General features: G+C 47.5%; 1 protein-coding gene across 3 annotated transcripts in view; it reads left to right on the top strand.

The window, feature by feature from the left end:
* Positions 1 to 24,668, top strand: part of LOC138511696 (general transcription factor IIH subunit 2) — a 1,250,606-nt gene that overhangs the window by 725,025 nt on the left and 500,913 nt on the right. For all 3 annotated transcript variants that reach the window (XM_069627529.1, XM_069627530.1, XM_069627531.1), the window contains exon 10: positions 16,102 to 16,189. In XM_069627529.1, coding sequence (XP_069483630.1) covers positions 16,102 to 16,189 — 88 coding nt within the window. The remainder of the gene's footprint in view (positions 1 to 16,101; positions 16,190 to 24,668) is intronic.

Genomic DNA, 24,668 nt, shown 5'->3' with positions numbered 1-24,668 from the left:
CATTCACTCTGCTGGGTCACACTCAGGAAACCAATCACTTAGAAGGGCATTCAGGCAGTCAGGCATCCAATCAGGCACACAGTGCATTCAGGCCATTTTTCTCTATGCAGGCACTCACAACACAGAATGTGGATTCGGACAAGCACTCTGCCATTTAGCACTACACACTGCATTCATACCAGTTTTGGGCAGGGCTGTCTCAGTCATTTTGTCAAACACCAGATACTAGACACCCATAACACGGAATGCGTATTCGTTACACACTCCATTCACCCAGGTCTCACCCCACAGGCGTACCCACAACATAGTCATTGGGGAGGCTCCAGCCAGTCTGGCCTGGACTTCCTCACAACACCATGTATGGAACTTCCACCCAACAGCCAGTCAGGGGGAAGGGACAGAGTCGGGGCTTCCCAGGACTTTGGGAAAACAAGGTAACCGGCAATGGAAAGCAAGAGGTCGCAGGGGCCATCTTGCTTCCCATCAGGAATTAACTGATGCCAATGGCAGGGCCTGGGTATCCCCAAAATGGGGGCTACTCAGAGCACCTGTCAAATTCAGCATGGAGTTGCCACCAGCCCATACCCTGCTCTGAGGGCCACACACAGGTGCCCAAAAACATACACTAGGGGCACAGGTTTGTACCCCTACCCATGGGCACCATAAGGGTATCCCAGGGGTATGTACACCAAACCAAAAATAGGAAGAGTTGCACTGCCAGGAGAGTCCCACATGGACTCCTGGGCAGAAAACAATACAGAACACATGAAAAAGGACTACAGGACAAGGACAGGGAGGCCCTGTCCCTCCAATGCATTTCCCGGATCAGACATCCCTTTCTTGATCACTAGGGGAATCAAGTAATTTAGGAGAGACACTCAATCTCACTGATGACGCTTCAAGAGCTTGTTTTTCTTTCTCTAAACTAATAGATATATCTGTTAGAGAGAAACTGGCTCGTCTTTCTGCATCCCTCAAAAATGGACCAGATATATCCAAACTTTCACTGTAGTCATTCCTAATGCCCACCATTGTAGTATCAGAAATAGATTGGACAGACTGAAGAGCCTGACTGTAAGTGTTAGGAAGCACGTGTGTGAAAAACAATGTAATTTTTCCTTGATCGCATTGGTTAGTGTTCATCCTCTCCTTTCAAATATTTTGACCTACCTCGTTGTTGAGTAATACTTTCGCTTCTCAAATTGTACCGCTTCTTTCCACACATTTTGAATAACAATTACACACAGATAAAATCAGAATAGCTGCAGGGCGGGTGCACCAATCCACACTTCCTTATTTGAGATTGTCCTGGATATATAGAAATCAGTCAAAAACGTTGACCGCTTCTGCCAGTGAAGAAGTGAGAGGGAAACAAAGTTAGCTTTATTCACTTGCTATCGGGGCAACTCACTTGAACAGATGTGATAAATGAAGAGTTGATGCCCACACTTAAATAGTAATAACCTCACTTTTATTGAAGGCGAGATGGCATGTCAATTGATGATTTCACTAACGTACCCGAGGTACGTTTTCGCTGTCCTGCACACTAAGAGACATACATAATAAATGTCTTAGCGTTGAACGGGAACGTGCTGCAATTTAGCCAATACAGCCAAACAGCCCAACAGCCTTCTCACTTGTCAACTCACCTGCTCCCAAAGTGCACACGCACAAGACGCATGGCCCTCTGTAGTTATGGTGTTCACAGGTGGTCTCTGGGGTAGTGGGCGGGACCTGATTTCAGAAGGCAAGTAAATTCAAAAGCCTTCCTCCAACGATGCACGTAGCAAAATGCAGCAGCCTTTCTTCAAAGTTGCACATTACTCCAGCAGCGTGTGCAGCCCAATAGCCTTCTCACTTGCCAACTGATCTTTCCTGAGTGGATTCGTGCCTCCATCATTCCTACGCAGGCATACTCCTCTTTCGAATGCCTTGTCTGCAGTCTGTCTCTCCCCCAGTCACTCTCTCACCCTGGCTACTATCTACCGGCCTCCTCGTTGGATCACCTCATTTCTCTGAGTGGGCGGACCTCTCCTCTCTCCTGGTCTCAACCACTCAACTCCTTCTTCTTGGAGACCTCAATATCCATCTAGACTCTCCTTCTTCCTCCTCGGTACTCTTCTGTGACCTCTGTGATTCCCTCTCCCTTTCTATCCTCCCCTCTGGCCGACTCACTCTGCATGGCATACACTTCATGTCTTGATCTCCTCTGACCACCCCTCTCTTGGAGTGATCACACCCTCCTCTCTCTCCCTCTCTTCCCCCCAGGCCATGCCTACCCCAACACTGCTACCTACCTTCTCGGACATCCGGCCCATGACGTGTGTCAGTTGAGGCTTTCACCGCCACCTTCTCCCCGCTGCCCCCTCCACCTCTGGCTGACTCGCATCCTGACACAGCCCTATTTATGCGCTACTCTTCTATTTCCAATACTCTTAATGCTCTTGCCCCTGTCATGAGGATCTGTTTGAAGCCCAAATCCAAGTGCAATTCTTGGTATGACTCTGACCTAGCTACACTTAAATGTAAGTGTAGGGTGGCTAAAAGGAAATGGAGGGCTTCTTAGTTATCCTCTGACAAACTGGCCTGTCTCCTGTTCCAAAGGCAATACCGGCTCTGTCCCTACTAAGAAGAGAGCCCACATTCAAGCCTATGTCTCTGCAGCAATTAACAACTTGGCTGAACTCTTTAAAATCTGCAAGGAGCTGGCCAACCCTGCTGCAGTCTCTACCTCTCCTGTCGCTTCCCAGGCCCTTTGCACAGACCTTGCATCTCGCTTCATCTCTAAAACCCAGGATGTCCTGTCCACCCTCTCATCCCCTCCACCTCTCCTGTCCTCTCCTTCTTTGATATCTGGCCCTCCTACAGTCACCCTCTCACCCTCTTTCTCCTCCTTTCCTCTCTTCTCCCCTGACAAGGTCTCCAGATAAGTCCGATCTATGAAATTCTCATCAAAACAGTTCATCCCTGTTCTTCCAAAACCATCAAGGACTACATTGACACCCTCGCTGGCTGATTTCTGCAACCTCTCCTTCTCCTCAGGATCAGAAGCCTCTCCCTCCCCTCTGAAGCACTCTTGCGCACCCTCTTCTCAGGAAACCCACAGCTGACCCATCTTTCTTTGCTAACTATTGCCCATTCTCCATCACTCCCTTTCTGGGCAAACTCCTCGAAAAGCTGGCCATCTTGCAGCTTAACCTTAACTCTGATTCTGTTGGTTGTCTCCATGACCATCAATCTGGCTTTAGAGCTGCCAGAAACACGGAAACTGCTCTCCTGAACATGCGCTCTCCAACTTTGATTCTAACATCCCCTCTGTCCTAATCCTACTCAGTCTCTCTTCTGCCTTTGACACAGTCAACCATACCATCCTGCTCAACCGTCTCTGTGACAAACTGGGTATCAACGATCAGGCTCTGGCCTGGCTGACCTCTTTCCTCTCTGATCGACCCTCCCAGGTCCAACTTGGGTCCTTCCTTTCATCTATTGCCCTTTCGACCTGCGATGTTCCCCAGGGGTCTAACCTCTCAGCATGGCTCTTCAACCAATACCTGGCAGCTCTCGCCCACTGCATTCCCATTTTCTGCTCCAACATTCAGTGCTACGCTGATGACACTCAACTAATTTTTAGGTTCCCCTTGGCCACTGCCTCTCCTTCTCTCATCTCTGACTGCTGATCTGCCATTTAGTAGTGGTGTTCTGCCAACGATCTCTGCCTGAATGCCAGCAAGACGGAGATCCTCCTCATCGGCACACCTTCACCCTCCTTTCCTGTCACTCTCTGGCCGGCCGCCCTTGGTCCTCCTATTGCTCCCACCTGCGAGGCTAAGAACCTCCGGAACATCTTTGTCTCCACGATCTCCTTCTCTGCCCACATCTCTGACTTCCTATTGCACCTTATCAGAGGTATTCTGCCTTTCCTCTCCTTCCCCCAGAAGCGCTCTGTCTCTCGAGCCCTGATTCTCTCTAAATTGGATTATTCTAACAGCCTCTTTCTAAATCTACCTGCTTCTGCTCTCCACCCTTTGCAACTTATCCAGAACAGGATTGCAAGACTTGTCTTTGGCCTCAAGCCCTGGGATCGTTTCTCCCCAGCCCTAAAATCTCTCCATTGGCTCTCAGTGGCTGCAAGGATTAAATTCAAAACCCTTTGCATTGTCCACAAGGCTTTCTGGGGCCTGGGTCCAAAATACCTTGAGCTGTCCCTCCGTAAATACCTTCCCTCCCGAGCTTTTCACTCATCTACCTCCAATTCCCTCAGGGTCAGTCGTTTTTCAAAGAAACAAGCTGGGGCCAGATCTTCGGCTGTGGCCTCCCTCTGGAACAGCCTCTCTGCCACTCTGAAGCTTTAGGAGAGCCATCTCCAGTTCCGGAAGCACCTCAAGACCTTCCTCTTTGCTTGTGCGTTCGCTCCTCTCCCCTGCTGATCTTCTCTGTCTTGCCACTGCGCACCTGGCTTACCCTTTGACTTCGGGCCCATGTACCTGCTCAACCTGCCACCCATCCGCACTGCCTCCTGGCGATCCCTTGCACTGGGGTTTGTATCTGTAACCCTACAGCCCCGTCCCCTTTTCTGCACCTTTCAGACACACCTTCTATGTTGCCTTATACCTAGCAATTGCCACATGCTGGCTGCACTACCATTCTCTTCTTGTTGCTGTTTTTGCCTTTTACTATTTATGGATTTATTTATTATTTATATGTATTCCTTTGCTCAACACTTTCCACTCCCCCCCCCCCCCATCCCATGCACTTTCAACTTTCCCTCTCCCATGCACCTGCGCGTTCCCAATGTCACTGGGCCTAGTAATATTGTTGTTTTTGTACTCCCTTTTCCCCTCCCTTGCCTCGTCGCGCTCTGAAACACGTGTATGAGCGTTACACAAATAAAATATTATCAATAACTTGCTCTCAAAGCGCACCGTTTTCATTATTCGATAAACATTTGTGCTCTGAGTGTGTCTTTGAAATGGGTAGAAATGTCCTATTGCTTTGTGCAATTGCATAAAACGTGGTAGAGAGGGTATCGGAATATGTTTGACTATTAAGAAATTTCATTTCTTTTGAGGTTATCTGCACCAGGTCAAAAATGAGCCCCATTAAGAGCAGTACTACAATATAAACAACTACGACCTGTCGCTCCTTCCCCCCCCTTTCGCTGTCGCTCCTTCCCCCCCCCTTTCGCTGTCGCTCCTTCCCCCCCCTTTCGCTGTCGCTCCTTCCCCCCCTTTCGCTGTCGCTCCTTCCCCCCCCTTTCGCTGTCGCTCCTTCCCCCCCCCTTTCGCTGTCGCTCCTTCCCCCCCTTTCGCTGTCGCTCCTTCCCCCCCCTTTCGCTGTCGCTCCTTCCCCCCCTTGCGCTGTCGCTCCTTCCCCCCTTGCGCTGTCGCTCCTTCCCCCCCTTGCGCTGTCGCTCCTTCCCCCCCTTGCGCTGTCGCTCCTTTCCCCCCTTGCGCTGTCGCTCCTTTCCCCCCCTTGCGCTGTCGCTCCTTTCCCCCCCTTGCGCTGTCGCTCCTTTCCCCCCTTGCGCTGTCGCTCCTTTCCCCCCCTTGCGCTGTCGCTCCTTTCCCCCCCTTGCGCTGTCGCTCCTTTCCCCCCCTTGCGCTGTCGCTCCTTTCCCCCCCTTGCGCTGTCGCTCCTTTCCCCCCCTTGCGCTGTCGCTCCTTCCCCCTCCTTGTGCAGTGGCCCCCCCCACGCCCATGTGCTGTCCCTCCTTCCTTCAAATGTTGTACAATGCTCCTGTGTACTGAATGTAACATGGCCCACATGATATCGCCTTCTATCTACTTGAGAAATATTTTTCCCATAGATCTTCTAAAAATATATTAACCATTAAAATGAATTAAACCAAAGCCTTTGTGGGAGGGAGTGACAACCCCCAACCCTGCACATCATCCAATCACCCCCCCCACCCCCCTCCGCCTCCCCTTGGCCAAGGTGTTGTAAACATGTACTAACCATTCAAACTAATGAAATGCAACCCTTCTGTGAAACATAACCATTAAAATTAATGAAACCAAACCTTTTCAGGGGGACCGCCCCTGACACCACCTCTCTTCCTAGCCCACCCACCCCCACACCCCTGGACTACAATTTTCTTCATTAAACAGAATCTGGAGCAACTTTATGTGCCACTAATGTTACATTCCTGAATTTTATTTTCTCTGTTTCTGTGAATCGCGTTGTGGGAACCGATTATATCACTGGCCACTACCAGGGACAGCAGGGCCACAATACCCACTTTTGCCACCAACTGCTTTCAGAAACCTCGGAGCATGATTTTTTGTGAAGATGTTCTTTTTGCTGATTTCCTTCCATAGATTTCAATGGGACACCCTATCTTTTTGATATTGTCTGCTTCTTGACCTGACCTTTTGAAGGTAAGTAAAGCCCCCTGCTTTACTTCCCTTGCTTTTTATCGACTATTATGCAGAAACTGACCAGTCCATAAGACTATCAGTACTGGGAGACCCTGACTCCCTTAGTGAAATTCTTGTTACTTTTCAACTGCTGTAATACATCGAGGGAATCCGTCCCTTCTCCCCAACGGCATGTCTAGGGAGGTTAGCCCATTCCGCAATACCCTGCTTAGGGGTAGATGCAAGTGCAAAGAAGAGACTCCTTCTTTGGGGACAAGGACTCCTGCTCCCATGAGGAACTCCCTAATGCTGGACATACTTACATGGGATGCTCAAAAGAAATGGAGGATATACAAATCAGCAGGACTGGCGCGAAGAAACACCTAATCCGTGCCATTATTTTATGAGAAAAGAGCATAACGCTTTAAATAAAAAAGCGAGTCACTATGTTTCAGGTCGCACAGTGAAGCATCAGGATACTACGAAGCAAGTGAAAGTAGAGAGCGAAACGCCAGCGAGACGAAGCAAACCAAGGTCGAGTTGCCTGACCGACAAACTCCTGAGCATGTTCCCCGTAAGGAACAAAGGTAACGGCACAGAAAGGGAAGCAGGTGGCAACCTGAGACTCGTTATATCGCACCTCCAACTCGTCTGAGTGATAATTCTGAAACAAAGTTTGCTAGGAAACAAATTAACTTAAATACTATTAGTATTAGAAAAGGAACCATTGAAAAGATAAATAAAGCAAGAGAAAAACAGTGGGACGAAATACCATGGAAAAGGGGAAAATGACTAAATGCCTTTTACAAGAAGAGTATCATATAAGAGAGAGAGAGAACAAAGTGTGGAGGAGAGCTTGAGAGAACAAAACAATTGGACTATATATCAACAGTAGCCCAGGTGAAGAGGAAATACAATTGTCCAGGAGGGAAAACCCACCAGAACAGTAGTACTTTAACAAGATACACTAACAGCAACAACGAGAGAGATGAATCCTATGAGATGGTCTCAAAGGGGATTCCTAGAGAGAAAGGAAGATTTAATAATGCAGTTGACAAACTAAAGAGACTGATCCACAAAGTCACAAGAGACTATTTGCTACTTCAATACTAGCAGCGAATACATATATTGTTACTAGGAGTAACCTCAGGACCAGGGATTCCTTTTCCTGATTTAAGTTTTTATAGTGGTAGGGTCAGATAGGGTAGATTGGACCGCTAACTTGTTTTGGACATTCACGACTGACGAACGAGCCCCTTAATTAGTGACCACCAAAGTGATAAGGAAAGATAGGCCTTTTTAAGTTACTTTGATAAATGTACTGTGCATCGTGCCATCTAAGAGTCTGTGTCCTCCTTATGATACACCACATGCACACATAACCTTAAAGTGTAGTGTGGTTTGGATACTTTGTAACCACGTAACTTTTTCTTTTGTAACTTTGTGGTCATAATCGGTGTGTGTCCAGGATGGACTGTTGGCAGCAAATCGTTTTCTTCCATGTTTTTAACTCTTTATTTGTGCACTTTCGCATATTAGTGCATAATGCCATTTGGTGTATCATACACTCATAAATGGCCACGCCACAAGATGTTTGCCTATCCTTTGGCAATTTTTTGCCTTGGACTTCTTTCTGCCTTTTTGGATCTGGAATTTACATATAGGGAAAAACCTTTCCTGGAGAAAACTCCTGCTTTCCCAGGCAAAGTGGCAGTCTGTGTTTGTGGCCAAATGTGGGGCTGGGACTGTCTGGACCCAGTACATAACCAAGCAGGAGTGTCTGTTGCTGGGATGGACAGCCCCTGCCAGTTTGAATGATGCAGATCCTTACCATTGGTGGGCTTGGGGCATCTCGAGTCTAAATCCTGGATAAAATAACTGCTGCAGCCATTCGACAGATGAGCCTAGGAGCTAAGACCTCTACGGATATGTGCAGTCCACTGAAGACCCGAGGACGGCAGTTGCAGCTGACCAGCATTGCCTCCAGCAAAGTGAAGGTGAAACTCTGCTCCTCTGTCCTGAAGGCCCTAATCTGCTAATCTGTGCATTAAACCTTAAGCTTGTGGGAGCAAACCCAAACCCCTGGTCCAGGATCCGTAGCTGTTGAGCCTTTGGAAGTGTCACTGGTTCACCCGGTGGACTGACCAACTCTTGTCTGGGGTAACGCGCTGCACTGGTCGCCGTTCCGAGTTCAACCTTGGAACTCGGCAGATCTTCAACTGGTGAGACAAAACGGCTGTCCCTGCAGTTTCAGCCTTCCTGACTGAAAAGAAACTGTGCAGGGCCTGCTCCTTTGTTCTCGCCACAAGGCTCGCTGCCCAATCATGGTGACCACCGCAGCAACCCACCTTTTTTGTGTCCTTGAGGTCCCCTGCTCTGTGGAGGTCTACTTCCTGTCGAGCTAAAGGTGCCCATCTTCCCAGTAAAATAATCCCCCCCCCCCCCAAAAAAAGCAGCCAAACCCTGCCGATGCAGTGCCTTATTCCAATATCTTAGAGAACAGTTAGTGGTACTCAGGAGAGCACTTCCTGCCGCCCACATGGCATTCCCAAAAAACAAAGGGACCACAATGGCACAGTGATGGCCCCCTGTTCAAGCTTACAGCATCCCTGAGTGTAATCCACGGCCGCCCACTCCAACATGGGAGCCAACTGAGCCACCATGATATATCTCTCAATGTCGGGGTCACCCATCCCCCCTTCAAGTGAGACCACAACAATACACACATGGGAACCCTGGGCTGTTTCCTGTTCCACAAAAAAGCAAAAGCAGCTTTCTGCTAAGTTTTAACCATAAGTCAAAAGACAGCCACTGGGAGTGAGCCCACAACATACAAAAGGGTTAGAAGCAACATTTTTTAAGCGCCGCCATACTGGCGATCCATGATAGGTCTTGCTTGTCCCACCTCTGTAGGCCACCCATCATTGGTGCCCAGAGAGGGGGGTATATTTGCCTTATAGAGGGTTGCATAATCTGCCATCAGTTTGTAAATAGTATAACTCCCTTTCTACCCAAATGAGCAGATAATGCCTATGCCACCCAGTGACCTCAGTGGGGTCTAAAGATATTTTAAGGGCCTTGGGTCTAGTGAAATTGATTGTGAATCCTGAGGCACCTGCAAATTCAGCTAGAATTGACATTGCCTTTGGCAGCATTCGGGAAGTGTTTTTCTTTCATAAATCACATATCCTCCGTGTATAGCGCTACCTTGTGCGGAATCCCAATTCCATGCACCCACCTTAAGCAATCCTCCTGCGGTATAAGGTTTAATGCTAGCTAGCGGTTCCATGGCAAAGATCAATGGGGTCAGGGGACAAGCCTGTTGAGTACCTCTCCTAATCACAATCCCTTCTGAAAATCACCCATTACGCATTATCTTCATAGATGGAATTTGAAAGTTCGCCATGATCATTTGGATAAAACCCGGGCCACAACCAAATGCCTCCAGGGTCTTTCTGAGGTAATCCCAATCCATACTATCGAATGCCTGCTCGCCATCCAACGCAGCAATTGAGAATGTGTGGCCATTTTCTTACCCCAGTAAATAACATTAATCAACCTTATATTGTTCTGCATATGTCGGCCCAAATTGAGTCCCCCTGGTCGCACTGAATAATGTGGGGAAGTACTACCATTAGCCGCCTGGCTAGGACTTTGGCATTAAATGTTGTGTCATTATTCAGTAGCGATATGGGGTGATAGCTCCCACATTCCGTTAAATTCTTGCCCGGCTTGAACAGTATTACTGTGGAAGAGAGACCAATGTCCCTTGATACCATCCCCTTTTCTCTAAGTGCGTCAAATAACTTGGTCAGGGGCGTTATCAGCCACGGTTTGAATCCCTTATAAAAGCCATTCCTGAACCAATCAGGTTCAGAGATCTTAATAGTCTATAGCCCTCTGAGGGATCAGAAATGTGAGGCGGACAACTTTTAGATGATTTCTCAAACTGTACCACTTTTATTAAAGTACAAGGCTCATCAAACTCCTCACTATCGCTACTCTTACGAGAATTTCCCTGCCTATAAAAACAAATGGAAAACACTCTAACACAGGACACCTGGCCGTCACACTTAAACCTCAAATACATAAAGAAATATATGGCAGTTCACAGTAACATCAACCATGTTATTCACAGTCTTTCTTCTTAACCTGGGCGAACTCCCCTTCTCCAGGTTTCAAAGTAATTTCCGATCCAAGGTCCAACCGAAAGAAACAAGGAGATCTGGGTTGGTAATAGTCTGAATTCAGTTCTTAGTTACTGCAATGAGTCCAAGGATAGTTTTGTTAACCAAAGTTCAAACAGAAAAACTTTTCTTGTTGCAATAAACACTTTCCACGTCATCAAATAGTGTTATTTCCAGCTAAGATGCTTTGCCACAAGTTCCAATTGTCCAAGAAGAAACACCACAGTTCCTTGTTAGGTGCAAATAAACACAACAGCTGGTAATATTAAAGAAACATACCTTTTGGTCAACACTTATTAAGTCTTTCTTTATAATATTAGGAAGCACAGTTTGTATCTTTGTCGGGGATGAATTCACTGCACTTCTTCTTTCATCTAAGCAATGCTCAAGCTTCAAGTAACTTCTGCAAGATTTCACCATGAGGGGTTTACTCCTTTACCTCATAGTATTGCACCTCAATTCTGCTACTGAAGTATCAAATCTACTGACAACAAAAACATCACCATAGCTTCTGTACTTTGCGACTTTAAAGAGTTTTTTTCCAGATATGACAAGATTCACTGTTTGGCACTTTAACACCTTTAAGAGTAAGCAAGACACTCTTCCTCTGAATATTCCCTTGTCCAGAGGGGAAGCCTCTTTGCCACTCTTGTCTAGATAACCCACTGTGGCCCTTAGGATACACTTTCCGTCTTCCTATTGGCATGGCAGACATTTAAAGAACTATTACAAGCAGCAAGTGTCCCTTCCCCAGCCTTGACTTTACCCCTTTGTATTCTGCCAGCCAGGATAATTTACCCAGAAGCTTTGTTGTCAGTCTCTCTTGGCTTTGTGTTATGCTTGCCCACTCTTGGCTTGGGCAATGCTGGTGTTCTGTTATGCTTATGACAATGCTTACACCATTTCCTGGCTTTGTGAAAGGTTGGTTGCACTCCTGATTGGAGAACCACTTTCTCCTCAGCCACATATCAGGCTAAATGGATCAATGCAGTCAGGCCTTTTTTCTCCAAAGAGAACTGCACAAACATAGCCAGAGCCATCACTGGCTCCAGGCTAAGGCTAGACTATTGCAACATACTCTTTCTAGGAACCTCAAAAAAAAATGGAGAGGCTACAAGTCATCCAGAATAGTGCTCTCCGAGCAGCCCAAGGCATTGCCAAGAGGGACCACATCTCGGAGGCCAGAAAACTAGCCCACTGGCTGCCAATAAAGGAGAGCATAGTCTTCAAAGCTCTCACACTGACACACACATGCATCCATCTCACTGCTCCTGTCTACCTCTCACAGAGAATCCACTCCGTCACCTCTACAAGACCAACCAGATCACCCTACACCAATATGCTCTCTGTGCCACTAGTAAAAAGAGCCAGAGCGGGCGGATCCAGCTTTCCTTATCTCGCCATATCCAGCTTTCCACTCACTGGAATGCCCTAGCTCCCACCATCCGCAGTGAGCCCTCCCTCCTCGCTTTCCGTAAAGCAATGAAAACCATCCTCTTCTCTTAAGGTCCCTCGTAGCAGCATGAATACTAACCACAGGTCCCACTGATTAAGCTGTAATGACCAATCGCATAAGCTGTAATGATAACTATGCTTGCACTTATCTGTAATGTGCCAATTACTGCTACCATGCCTGCACTTGTGTAACTAAGCTCTTGCAAGTAACAGTGCCTCAATGCCCTTGGGCTGCTTATAGAAATATAAATAAATAAATTCACTCTTGGCTTGGGCAATGCTTTCTTTACAACTTGTGAAGCTAATGTTCAAACACTTAGCTTTTATTGTTGTTTTGGTTTAACTGCTTTACTATAGATTCAGAGTTCTCCCTTCCTCTCAATCTTTATTAAGCACATGCCACCATTCCTTTGTGTTTTCAACAAGATAAGTGTTAAATAAGGAAGTTTCACTGCGCTTCTTTCTTACGCGAGTGAAAGAAATATTTGCTCATACGCGAGTGATACATTTTAAATGCTCCATTGTTGTCAATCAATGGTCTGTTTCACATCGCTTTTCTCATAGGCAAGTGATTACATTTGGATACTGTTGTCTGCAGTGGTCACGCAAGGATCAGAATTCTCGGTAAGACTCACCGGCTTCTGTATTCCTCCCTTTGCGTACTGCAGGACGTCTGCGACTTCGGTTTGATCCCACAGCCTTCCTTGTTGAAAGTGTCTACAGTCCGGCCACGTTACTAAGGAGACTTTCTCGCTCCTGAGACCCATGACTTCACAGCACCTTCTGGCCATGGTCTCCAGCACGCTTCCTGCTACGCATTCTCTGCAATTAGGGTCACATGGGGTGAAATGCAGCTTTCCTTTATGCCTTCCACTGCGCAACCTCTGCACTTAAGAGTTTGGGGATATGAGAAACCTGAAGGTGTCTCACTTACTAGTCCCCAGGGATCTGTCAACCATGTGGCCATGAGCCGGCCATCGTTATTGTATCCAGATCCTGGGGGTGGACCAGTGTGGAAGGATCACCTGGGTGAGGGGTCTTGTGGAAGTGGGACACCGAAAGGTGAGACGCGGCACCCCCTTCCTTACGACACCCTTTCCCCATCCTACCCGGTAGAACATCTAGAAACTCAACCCCCTCCCCTTTCTTGACACAAACACTTTCTCACAGACCGATTACCACGAAAGACGATGGACAAACACCAGAGCCATATACCTGACATGCCCCAAAACAAGGGTTAGGCAGAGTCAGGCTATTGCCGAGAATTACACATCCCCTACTTTCCTTCCCTTTTGCCATAGGGATAAAAGGCGGAGCACATTATAAGCAAGGCCAAACACATGAGGAAGCAGCTATTCCAGGACGACAGTTTAAGCGGAGAAGAAAGGCGGTGAGATCTGAAAGGACGACGAGAAGGGAATTGCCTTTGCCCTTTTCAACCCAGACCCGCGGAGCCTCCGAGAAGGGACACTTAAGACCGAGAATTGCAGCTCACAAATCTACCCTTGAATCTGAGAAATTCACAAGAAAACCTAATTTTATTAGCAGGAACTACAAGTGCCATAATCCCAGAAGTACTGGGACGAGGAAGAAGGCTGAAGAGCAATGTTGAAGCAGTAGTAAGGCAATTAAACATGATAGCCCAAACCTGAAGGAAGATGGGAGGCTTAAAAGGCCCCTCAGGTGCAAGCTATTAGATGGAGATGGAACTGTTTCTGGAGTGCTTGCAGCAGCAGCAGAAGCAGAAAGAAGAGAGCACAGTGTTGGCAATCCAGGCAGAAGTGGGAAAACCGAAGGGACACTGGAACTTGGAACCAGCAGATTTCAACTGTCTGTTCCTGTTCCCTGTAACAAAGGCTTGGTATCAAAGCAAGACAGCACAAGTGATCACAGTTAAAGGGTGTTTATTAAACTGTAAAAATGGGTGAGATGAACGCCTAATCTAAATCTAAGATGGGAGCAAGCTTTGACCATCAAATAATAAGAATACCGTCCAAGTGGAGTCGAGTCAAATAAAAAGGGCCTATACTAAGAAATTCTATTGCCAGTACTTAACCCTATGCTACAAAATAGTGTGGATAATGTTCACAAGTAAAGAAAGAAGTGTTCACAAAATGATAAATCAGGATGTTATGGCCGGGGTCTCCCTTCCCCACGTTTTTAGCGCAGGACAAGGTGAGACTCTCAAGCGCAGCACACTCCTGGGCTTCTCCGGCACAAGCTTACAGTTCCTTTTCTCAGTCTCAAGGTCTTCTGTGCCCAAGTCTCTTCTCATGCAAAGTTTCTTGCTTTGTGCCCAGAGCTCCCTGAGGAGACATCCGTCTGCATCATCGGCTGGCTACGCCCCCTCTTGTTTTTAAATTTACAACACATTCAATCTTTTGGGGAGTATAGTTGTATAGATGGTTTAAATATTGGTGTACATTTTCATGTGTTTTGCATTGCCACCCCTAACTAGGTACTTTCTATTGTCTTCTCTGCCATGCTCTCACTTTAGTGACCGCCACTTTTTAAATAAATCAATGTTTTCCTTAATTATTTCCTTTTCAGTTGTAAGATTCTTCAATTCCAATTGCCAGAGCATGATGGAAAAACAAAACACTTGCAAGAAGCTCTTGATGTATGGGTTGTGTTGCCTTTAGGTAGACCTCCAAAGGGAGTGATTCCAGGTGCACTGACTTGCTATGCTCACAGTTTGAGGAATGCAAGTGCCAACCTTCAAGCACCACCATTACATGTGTTGGGAAGTGGGCGGACGTCCCTGGCCCCTCACTGATTTATGTGATTGTAGAAGGGGGATGTTGTAGGGGAACTAGGAGACTGACGAGGGGAGGAGGGTCATCCCTAGAAGCTGGATTGTAGTGGAAGTGTAGTTCATTTCAGCATCCGTATCACGCGTGTAATGAAACTCCATTTTAGAAGTTAGACGTTATCTTGAAATTGAGACCTACTGCCTTGGCTATGTTAATACACTTGCATCCAGTCCACAGTGTTAGAAGGGTGTACTTGCGTTCTTTATTCGCAGCCCTGGCAGTATCACCAAAGGTTAATTTTGTGAACACACACACACACACACAGTTCTTGTCTCTTATCAGTAGTGCATGCAACCCAGAAGGCATGTTCCCTGCAAGACCAAGAGAGGGCCGGAATGGATCTTTGAAGAAGCTATCCCACGAGAAGTCCCGATTTCCAAGTTAAAGCCGCCTGAAACCCCCAAGCCCAGAGATAAACATTTGAGTACACTGACCTGCCCATAAAACTGTAAAGTGACCTGTCGATCAGGAAGATCCGAGAACAGGATGGGCAACCCCCACCAATGGGTCATGTGATTTGTGCTGCGAGCTGCCAGGGCATAAGGTATCAAATGTATGCTGCGGGTGGGAAAGTTGTGGAGGCGCCAGTGTATCTGGGAAAGGAGCAGGGGTTCATGTTCGGAGAAATTATCACAACCTCGAAAGTAGCTGCCTCGCTCATGTCCTTGTTCACTGTAGAGCTATGAAATAATGACTTGTGTAACCCAAATGCCAATTACAGTCTTTGTATTTGATGACAACACAGACGAGGATCCCCATGTGGAATAAGACGGACAGAAGATGCTGGGACCAATATGTATAGGGACACACCAACCAGCTACCTGGATTTGTAACCTATGTGATGTACGTCAGTTATGACGCTGTTTATCTTTAAAACCTGTTGCTCATGCTGTTTTTGTCAGAGCACTCGGTGTCAGCAGAGTTCTTTGTTGGCTTGCAATTGTATTTTTATGTCAATAAATGTTCTCCTTGCAAGAGGTGTGCTGGGCCTTTTTCCCTAGTGGGTTTTATTTTTTGCTGGTGTGAGCGTTGAGGGGGTTACTCTACACATGGTAGGAATATGCACAGCATGCGGATCTTGATTAGCGATATTAAGCTGCACAGTGTCTTTTACAAGTAAGCAACATTTTTAATTTCCACATTTTTGGCAATGGTAATATTTTGCTTTGCTTTGTGTCTATGGAACCCTAAACATGAGGATGTTTTGTATTACAACCCCACCTTTGGTGGTTATTGTCTTCTCTACAGTCCAGTGTGGTTGATTATGTTTCTTTTCATTTTCATTCAAAGAGTCTGAAGGCTGGCAAAATCAGAGTTTCTGTCATCGGCCTATCTGCTGAAGTTCGAGTCTGCACTGTGCTCACGCGGGAGACTGGTGGTGGGTACTTGGAAATGTTATTTTATAATTAGTTTGTAGACTGGTGGTGGGTACTTGGAAATGTTATTTTATAATTAGTTTGTAGCAAACAAACATTCTGTTTATGCAATTGTAATTGCTGTAATCTTGTACAGGTAAAATTCCAACATGTCCTTTACAAAGCTCTCCATTATCTACAGATTAGTTTAAGATTGTTCACTTTCTGAAATGAATGTCTTCTTACTAAGATGACACCTATTTTATAAAAAGGTTTATTTGTGACACTTGTAAGTACCAACAGCTGATTTGGCAAGTTTAGACAAAGTGGTACTGCATTCCAGTAAGTCCAGTAAGTCTGTGTGCTCCACATATTGAAAAGGAAATGGTAAATCCAAGCAACAATAGGAACATATTTATGAATACAGGTGACAAACAGTCCCAAATATCTATCAGCCAGCTTTTTCACATGTTTACGGGGATCATCTGTTAAATCTTATAGGCCGGGGAGCAACACATGGTAGTTTGGAGCACCCTATCCGGGCCATATGCCAGGGGAGGTCTGGCTTTACCGGACCTGGAGAGAAGCTACTGGGCCACGCAGGCACATCTCATTACATGTGTTTTTTTGTATACTACACACTTTATTAGACTACACGTTCAGGTGGAAAGAGCCTTAGAAGCCTCTGAGCTTACCGATGACTGTAATCTTGGGTATCTACAAACCGTTAACGGGGAGCACGAACACTGTAAACGCCACATGTGCGATATGGCGCAAAGTGGTCGATAAAATGGATGTTAGCGCTCCATAGTCGCCAGTGTTTCCCCGCCAGGCATGTGGTTGGGTTGGGGATTACGAGTGAGCAGGCGTACCTGCAATGGACAGACAACATGGGGGGGACCTCTTTTGGAGATTACTACCTGTGGGGTAAATTCATGTCCATACAAAAAATGAGAAACAAGGGGGGCGGGACCACTCCTTAGACCTTTTTATGTACTTCTGCACTAGGAATGTTATACAGGTGGGATTTCCTGCTTTTCCAGACCAGCCACACACTTGGGGACTTCTTTATAGGGTCATACAAGCAGAGGATGAGGGTTCACTGGTTTCTCAGCTATATCCAAGCATGATGATGGACATTCCATGGGACGGGGATGCTTCCAGACTTAGATTGGGGATGGTCATTGACGAGGAAGACTGGAAATACATTCTGCCTCAGATACAGAAGGTCTCTCTGAACGCCAGACTCAGAATGATCCACTTTAACTTTGTCCATCATACATACTGCACCCCAGCTAAGCTTCACAAACATTTCCCCCGAGATATCGGACACCTGTGCTCGGTGCAAGTAGTGTCTGGCAGATTTCATACATCTAGCCTGGGGAATATCCGTTGATATCCCGATTCTGGAGGTAAGTGGTGGCCATAATATCACTCCTTCTCGGGGAACAAGTTGGGCTGGAACCTGTGGTAGTGCTGTTGGGTGGTACGAAAGCCCTGTCCAACCATACAGTTAGACTGGCAGAGCTCCTTCTGGTGTTGGCCCGTAGAAGGTTGACTATGGCTTCTTGGGAGGGTCCCCGTCTGAATTATTGGCATGGCTGTAAGACGTAGCGTATTATCACCACCTAGAAACAGCATTCATTCGCAATATGCCTTTACATGCTCGTCCACCAGATACCTGGGGCCCATTTGTTCAATATTTGTTGATTAACTAAGATGGGAGACAGGAAGGGGTGCAATAATGTGGCAATCTGTTTGTACTGTTATTGACCCGGATGACTAAGCCTGTGGCTAAAGCGCAAGATGTCATGACGTGTTTTGGACACTCTAAGCTGTTAATGTTTTGGAGAGGGCGCTAGTGACCCCAGCCAAGATAGGCGTGAGCCTGTGAGCTCCCAGGGGTCATAAGCAATCTGGACAAATCCTGGCGATTCCCATTTCACCACTGCGTTCTTTAAGAACACATCTGCCATGGGAATGTTCAGAGCTCACCCCTGAGAAATGTGAAGGCTCTAACCCAGACTGTCACAGAATTGTGCGCAGACTCTGGAACAGGGTCCACCCTGTAGCAGCAGTGAGGAGGGGGCGCGGTCCCTGCGTGGCGAAAGCGAGAGCCTGCAGTGGAGGCAGGATTATTGAAGCCGTTGCTCCGCGGCTGGCAGACAACCTGTATGCAGTGCTGGCAGGGCCCAGATCTTGGACCGAGGTTGGAAGCACCCAAGGCGGAGGACTGCAGTCGCCCTAGTGCCAACCAGTGAGGTGTGGTTTAGTGGCCTAGGACTGGGGCTGCAGTGGACCATCGTGCAGCCCTGGTGGATGTTTGCAGCGGAGGAGGCCGGGACAACTTGCCGTCAGAGCGGTGCCCAATGACTGGCCTCACAGTGAGCGTGGCCGGAGCAGCTGCTGGCTCATGTTGGGGGTGTGAGGAGCTGAGAGTCGGCAACTCCTGCGCCAACAATCAAGATTGCTGCTGCTAGCCCAGAGTGGTTACAAGCCGCTCAGCAATTGAGATGTTGAAGGTAGGCCATCGGCTGGCACATGGTCTGACACACCTGGGAGATTTGGAGCCAGGGACCCCCGGGAATTGGGTGAGATACCTTGGAATGGCAGCCCAGAGGAGAGACTGCATTGCATTGCAGGGCCCCGATAGTGTTGAGTAGCCCAGTGGACTATGCAAGTTAGAATTTCCAGTGGATCTCTAGTGCCACAAGCTCCTATATAGAAGTACGTGCCTGTGGAGGGCTGTGTGCTGGGGTTTGCAGGCTGTGGGCACAACAATCTCGGACCTTCACACCCTCTGGGTGCTGAAGAGATAATGCAAGGAGGGTTAGGATGCTCTCAGTGCAGTGGCTGTCATGACATGGGTGCTCACGATTGATGATCATACTGGAGTGGAATATAGAGAGGGGGTTCGGCACAGAGGGGACTTGTGCCATCCTCTATTATACACTGTACGGTGGCGTGGACTCCCCTTAAGACGGGCTGTATTGTTGCTCATGTGGCCCAGTGATCCGTGGAAGCTGCCCGGATGCCAGATTGAGCCGCACTATCAGGAGAACTCAGGACTGTGCCCCCCGACAGTGGTGGCAGTCCTACATTGATTTAGGTTAGTGGCTCGCACAGCGAGTAGTGTATGCTTGGCTTGTGCGTACCTGACACCTGGCTGACTCTGGGAGAGCTGGATGGAGTATCCCCCCAGATTGTTGGTGTGGGGTGCAGGGTGCGGAGTCTGGACTGGTAGGTGGCCTGTTGGGTGCCTACTGAGGGGTTGGCACTGGCCGCACGACACAGTGCTGATTTACACGACGCCCTCAGGGATGCATCGGTGAGGTGGCAGTGTGATTCTGGGACCTGCTGATTTAGTGGTGGTTGGCAGGTGACGGTGAGGGCTGAGAGTGTTTGTCAGCTAGGACTCCAGGGCTGGGTGGCAGAGAACACGACGGACATTGCTCTGCTTCAGTGGGACCAGAGAGGTGGTGTATCCTGGACGTTGGGGGCATCGTGGAAGAGCAAGATCTGCAACAGAGCACGATCTCCAAGTCGGGGAAAGGAGGGAAACCGCAATCGAAGTTATAATTTGAAACGCCCTCTCAGACTAAAAGCCATAAAGGGATGAAGGATTCGCCAGGTGCAAGCTCTCAGACAGTACCCAACGATTTAAAAGCAATTTTCAATCAACTACAGACCAGTATGCAATAGCTGGATGGGAAAATTGACACTTTGACGTGCAAAGCAGACCACATGCAGGTACACCTGAATAAACTTGGAGAGAGAGTAGATGATGTTGAAGGGTGTGTCTCTGCGGTCGAGGATGGATCTTCGGCTGCATCACGAGAGCTTATACAAGACGAGGGCTTTTAAATGAGCTGGCAGATAAGCAGTAGGATCTTGAATCGCAATCTAGAAGATACAACCTATGGATAGGAGGCATCCCTGAATCAGTGGAACAGCGGTTCATGGGGCCCTTGGTTCAATTGATTTTTGTGTGAGGTATTGGGCAGTGAAGAATTCTCTGCGGTGTTCATAGTGGAGAGGGCACATCGAATTCCCAGTGGTAAGAAAGATTCCTGGTGTGCCGGCCCGACCAATAATTGCACAAATGGTAAACTATCGGGATATAATCTTGCTCTCCGAAAGGCCAGGGAGAAGATAACTCTGACATATAAAGGGGACCCTATCAAGTTTTTTTCAAGACTTTTTGGATAAAGTTCAGGCCTCCAAGAGGACATAGATTGACATCAAAAAGTGACTGAGGGAGATGGGCATGAGCTAAGCTATGCTCTTTCCCGCTAAACATAGAGTGTAGCATGATAGTGTTTTTTTTTAGTCCCCTGATGAGGCCAATACTTTCCTCTAGTCTCCTCTGAGTGCCCCCAGGCGCTGGGGGAACAATGAGTAGGTTGGCGACTCTCCATGAAGAGTATATTAATGGCAGCAGATGATTTGTATTGTGAGGTGGTGAGGAGGGGGCATCTACTGTAGTAGCGCACAGAGGTTGGCTGGCTGCTTGGTCTGCCCTCGTGCGGAAGCTTATGACAATTAACGGTTTTTTGGGGGGATGGAGAGAACTGGCACATTGGGATTGCTGGTGGGGGTTGAGGTTTAGTTGTTTTGAAGGGGGCAGTGGTTTGGGGGATCACCTTTGTCTGGCGCGTGAGATCCTCTTCTTGTGCGAGGCAGTGGTGACAGGAATGTCGAATGATGAATATGGTTATAGTGATGCACCCAGGGATTTATATGGGGAGGTGCACTGGTAAGGGGCTGAAATGTATGACGTGGAATGTCAGAGGTTTGAACTGCCCCTCTAAGGCCCGTGTACTGTTATTGTGCATGAAACATCATCAAATCGATATAGCGTTTCTGCAGAAGACACATCTGACTACACCTGGGGAATTCGCGTTTTGGACAAGAATTGGGGTGGTGTCATTACTTCTCCTACTTCTCTCATTCCTGGGGGGTTTGTATATTGATAGATGCCTCTATAGGGTTTTGCCTGACAGATGTGATTAAAAATCAGGAGGACAGGTGGTTCTGGTGATGGCGGTTGTACATGAGGGAAACAAGAGGGTATTTTGAAGAAACGATAGATTAATAGCAGACAGACATTTCCCACAATGATGCTCAGACCTAGCAGAGGGCAGAACACTACATTGTTGCTAATAGTTAAGAGGTGATGGAATGAGACTGGTCAACTGAAGGAAATATTGATTGGACACTGCCACCTCATTTGTGTGCTCTCTTAATATGTAGCCCATTCTCAGCGGCATTAATACATTCTAGCTAACGTGAGACCTAAAGGGCCTGTGAGTTGCATTATACCCTTTGGTCGCCTCCTGACCGCATTTGAATTGTGCTGTACATTATGGTCACTTCCTGACCGCATTTGTAGTGTGGTGCACCTTATGCCTTGGCCTTTCTGCCTCTATTGCTAAACTATATTCCAGGTGACCCCTATTTATATATTAGATTGATGTTACTTCCTGCCTTTCACTGATAAATCGAATCTAGGTGTCCCCTCTTATGTATTCTGCTGGTGTACCGCTCTGCCCTCATTGCTAAATCGTATCCGGGTGACCCCCCTATTTAGGCATTAGATCGCAGTGCCCCGCAGGCCTTCTCCCTCCTTCGTAGGTAACTAGGACGACCTTCATGTACATTAGTGCTCTCCTTCCACTTTACTTCACGCTAGCTTTACGACCTGCCCAAGCCACGCAGCTACATACGGTAACCACCTTACCGCTCCATCCCAAACCTGATCATCCCTCTCTGTCTAGCTTCCCTACGACTTATGGTGTCGCTTAGAATGAACCCGGCAGCCTTTGCTGGAGGACAGATCAACCAATACCTTAATGACCCTGCACTTTGGCTAGAACACTTCGCTAAGAAACCTACACCCAACCAACCTTGCCCCCTCCTTCTTTGAAATAAGAGACTAGGCACCAGATTTCGCCTATGTCACTCCCGTAACAATGTCTCGAAGCAAACCTTACTACCTCCACTTGACTCACCGTCTTTCATTACCACTTGCAAATCCACAATTACAGAGGCTAAACCGCCCATGTTTAAGGGCCCCCTTATTAACGCCAGATCCCTTACTGCACATGCACTAGACATAGCTGACCTTATCACCACCTCTGACCTTGACTTCCTAGCTATATCCGAAACCTGGCTTCATGCTGCTTCTGGCCCCTTACTAGCGCTGGCTCTACCGCCTGACTACGGCATCACACGATGTGACCGCCCTACTACCCACTCTAGAGGTGGGGGTGTAGCCTTTATCCACAAAAATGCTCTTGACCTAAGAGTGATACCTGATGCCAAACTGGCATCTGCTGAGCTGCTGTCAGTCAAACTAGCACTCTCCCCCAATCAAACGGCCACTGTGCACCTCATTTACAGACCTCCGGGTCCGGCACTGTCCTTTGCCAGTGAAATCTCCACCCTCCTTCTGGATAATACTAAAAACAAATCACAAATTATCGTCCTAGGCGACCTTAACTTAGGTCTTGGAGACCTAAAGGATCCTGCGGCAACTGACGTGGAGAACATACTAACCGATCTTGGCCTCACCTTGTACATCCAAGAACCTACCCATACTAAAGGTAGAATACTTGATTGGTTAGCTGGCTCCAATTGCAACATTAAGGTTCTCAGCAACACCCCTTGTTTATGGTCTGACCACCACGTCATAACCTTCAACATTGAAGCATGCCCTCGTACCTCGACTCCAATAGCCCCAGCACTCCCGACTAGAAGCAAAAAAGATATAACTAAGGAGAAACTCCTCCCGCTGCTACTCCCAGCTCTTGATGCAGCCATCAACACCTGCCCTGACCCTACGTCCTTAGCAGACACGTACAACCAAACTATACTAACGGCTATTGACTCCATAGCACCTATCAAAGTTAGGAAGGCCAAATTACAAGCTCACCTTAACTCATGGTTCACCCCACAGTTAAGAACTCTCCGCAAAGCGAAACGCTGCGCTGAAAATCGATGGAAAAGCCATCCCTCTGACGAGCACAAAGATGGTTTCCTTCTTGCCTCACTCTCCTATAAAGATGCGATCATCACTGCAAAAAAGGAATCCCTCAACAACCGCATTATGCAAGCTGACTCGAACACTAAGGAACTTTTCAAAATCTTAAAAGAGCTCGAAACTCCAGTCGCCCCCCCTGACACCTGCTTGAAGGATAGCAAATGGTGTGCCAACATCCAAGCAGCATTACTAAATAAAATTTCCTCACTACAAGCGAAAATTAAAGATAAACAGGACAACCTGATGCGCGATAACCGTGCTCTCTCCCCTGCCATGGCACCCACTCTAGTCACTACCAACACCTCACCATTTACATTCTCACCGCTCACTGTCGCCGAGGTAGAAAACATAATCCTCAGAATTAAACCTTCCAACTGCCAAGGTGATCCATGCCCAGCCCCTATTATCAAGGATTCGGCGCATGAGCTAGCCCCATTCATCACTGCCTTCATTAACTCGTCATTCAAAACTGGTATTGTCCCAGATAACCTGAAGGATGCTTGGGTGATCCCTTTGCTCAAAAAACCTTCCCTCGACCCAAGCATTCCTACTAATTTCCTACCCATCACAACAGTACCATTTCTGCTTAAGATTCTAGACCGTGCGGCGTACCTTCAGATTCAAAACTACCTAGAATCCAATAACATGCTAGGTCTACGACAATCTGGCTTTTGCCCCAGACACGGGACGGAGACTGCGTTAATAGACCTCAAAACCCAAATCGAAGACCTAAAGGATCAGGGTAAGCTAGCAATGCTACTACTTCTCGACCTCTCGGCCGCTTTTGATTTGGTTAATCATCAGATCCTTTGCAAGCACCTCCACACCGCGGCCAATTTCTCATCGTCCGCTGCAGCATGGATCAAATCCTTTTTGAGCAACAGATCCATGAGAGTCTTCGCCCCATCCGCAGCTGCCGACCCTTCCCCAATCCACTGCGGCGTACCTCAGGGCTCTTGTGTGTCATCCACACTCTAACATCTTCACAAAACCACTCTTTGATGTGCTTGACTATCTGGGTGTCTCCTACACTAATTATGCGGATGACACCCAGATACTCATTCCCATTACTGGTGATTATCTGGCTGACACCAAGGCCCTTAATGATGTCTACCTGGTTATACAAGCCTGGATGGCCCAACACCAGCTATGCCTTAACGATGATAAGACAGAGCTTCTCATCTTGGGCACCGCACAACGCCTGAGCAGACTTGAACCGGTATACCAATCTTTCACTATAGATGGCAATAGCATTCGAGTTTCAAAAGACACTAAAACTTTAGGGTTCTACCTTGACGCTACGCTATCATTAACCCGACAAACGAATGCTGTCAGATCTGCGTCAGCATACACATGCAAACTCATTGCAGCCTGCAGACCTTTCCTGACCACCTCCAACAGTGTCACACTAGCAAGAACCCTCATCATGGCTAAAATTGACTACTGCAGTGCTCTCTACC

The sequence above is a fragment of the Ambystoma mexicanum genome, chromosome 6p (assembly GCF_040938575.1).
Source record: "Ambystoma mexicanum isolate Mex_15411 chromosome 6p, UKY_AmexF1_1, whole genome shotgun sequence".
Lineage (NCBI taxonomy): Eukaryota > Metazoa > Chordata > Amphibia > Caudata > Ambystomatidae > Ambystoma > Ambystoma mexicanum.
Note: the sequence above shows the minus strand (reverse complement) of the source record. Positions and strands in the feature narration are given on the sequence as shown.